General features: G+C 48.0%; 1 protein-coding gene across 1 annotated transcript in view; it reads left to right on the top strand.

Annotated features, from left to right (window-relative positions):
* Positions 1–604: 604 nt before the first annotated feature.
* H257_16517 (hypothetical protein) overlaps positions 605–1,783 on the top strand; it is a gene marked incomplete at both ends in the record, with an annotated part of 4,191 nt that continues 3,012 nt past the window's right edge. Inside the window, 3 exons of the mRNA XM_009844969.1 lie at positions 605–958; positions 992–1,111; positions 1,179–1,730. Coding sequence (XP_009843271.1) covers positions 605–958; positions 992–1,111; positions 1,179–1,730 — 1,026 coding nt within the window. The remainder of the gene's footprint in view (positions 959–991; positions 1,112–1,178; positions 1,731–1,783) is intronic.

The raw sequence follows: 1,783 nt of genomic DNA, 5'->3' as shown, positions 1-1,783 counted from the left end.
CCTGTGGTACAACTATTCGCATTTAAGAGCATCTCCAACGGTGTTTTTATTTCTATTTCAATTCGAAGTTACGGATATAGAATAGAAATTCTTGCACTATCCGGAGGATTTGTTGCTATTTCACGCGAAAATAGAAATTCTGCGATTCGAAATTTCTAAAAAGTCCGGATAGTGCCAAAATAGCAACCGTAAAAACGAAGTTTGACTTTAACCTATGCTTTAGCAATAGGTTAGAATTTACCGTTGGAGATGCTCTAATGCGTAAATCCAGTTAACTGCGTGTCCGAAGCACATATCCAGCAAATATTTGTCCGAGTCGTTATGGATGAATAATGCGAAAGGTCTGACCACTCTTGATAATTGTATTGGTAATTTTAGCCAATCAAAATAATGTTTGCGACTGGTTAGCCAATAATGTTGCAACGAATAATTTTCTGCCCAATAGCATATAAAAGGGTTAGGGTAGAGCTTTGGTGGTGGTCCGCTATGCACGTGTGGTCGGACCTTTTTAAAGTTATGCGTTATGAGCATACGCAAGGCAAGTGAATCGCATAACATAAAAATAACCCTGCAACGTTCGACCGTCCGACCAAGTGAGACAAGGATGGACCGCTTGCGGCCTCAGTCAACCGTGAATGTGAGAGCGGCCGGCATCAAAGCGTTTAACAAGTTCCTGTCATCCGAGAGTGTGGATCCGGACTACGTCAAATCGTGCATACGGAAGGACCTAACAGGACAATGCTTTGCCGCTGTAAAGGAGAAGTTTGCTTTGTACCTCGCTGCGTGCGAGAAATCACCTGGAATACAGTTGTCCAAGAACTCCTGCATGCAGTACTTTCGACAAGTGAAGATGACGCTTCTCGACGAGTTTCCGCAACTGCAGGCCATCGTGGACTCAAAACTACTACGTGCTGGCAAGATCTTGCAAAACTACTGCGCGAAGAAGGATGGCGGAGCGGTTGTGAACCAAGCTATAGTCTGAACCAAACAGTACTTGAAGCGTATGTTGATGTATTTGTACTCGACCGCCACTTGCAGCAGTCACTACCAAGACGCCGCCTTGTTGTCCCTCTTGTGGTATCTTTTTGGCCGCGCGTCTGACTTGGCCATGGTCCGCAAGCACAACCTTGTTGCTTGATGCTGGTGGGGTGTTCTTCCTACGATTTGTTCGAGTCAAGACCAGCGAGGAACAAGGATTATCCCTGTACCCGGACACTGATTTCGCGACTTGTACCTTGCTTGCAATCGCGCTGGCGACCGTTGCGCAGAACGGACCTTGTGCCAACATCGTCGACAACCTGCCTAGTCAAGCAAGCTCAGTCAAACATGAGCTCGGGCCAACCACACCATTGCTGGACGTCTTGGACAACCCAAGTGCCATCAACGTTGACGATAAGGCCCAAGCTTCGAAGAGCGTACCTACCATACACAGTCATGTCAATCGTATCCTTGGACGTATTTCGGCGGCGGCGGGTGTGGACCAAAGGTTATCGTCTCACTCGTTTCGACGCGGGGGTGCACAACACGCGAACGGATCGGAGCAATTAACGGCACGGTGGATCTTCGATCGCGGGGCGTGGAACATCTTGGCCACCAACAAAGGTTTTAACTACATTTTCAACACGTCAAGTGAAGACCACAAAGTCGCCAAGTACCTCAGCGGTTGGAGCACAATGGAGCCTGTAATGGTTCTTACCCTCGACTCATTCGACGCCCACACGCAAGGCATGGTTCGCAAAGTTCAAGCCAATCTGTTCGTTGCTTCCCGAGGCCTTGCAATTTC

Source organism: Aphanomyces astaci, assembly GCF_000520075.1.
Source record: "Aphanomyces astaci strain APO3 unplaced genomic scaffold supercont1.87, whole genome shotgun sequence".
NCBI lineage: Eukaryota > Oomycota > Saprolegniomycetes > Saprolegniales > Verrucalvaceae > Aphanomyces > Aphanomyces astaci.
The sequence above is the reverse complement of the archived record's forward strand: the minus strand, read 5'-3'. Positions and strand labels throughout refer to the sequence as shown.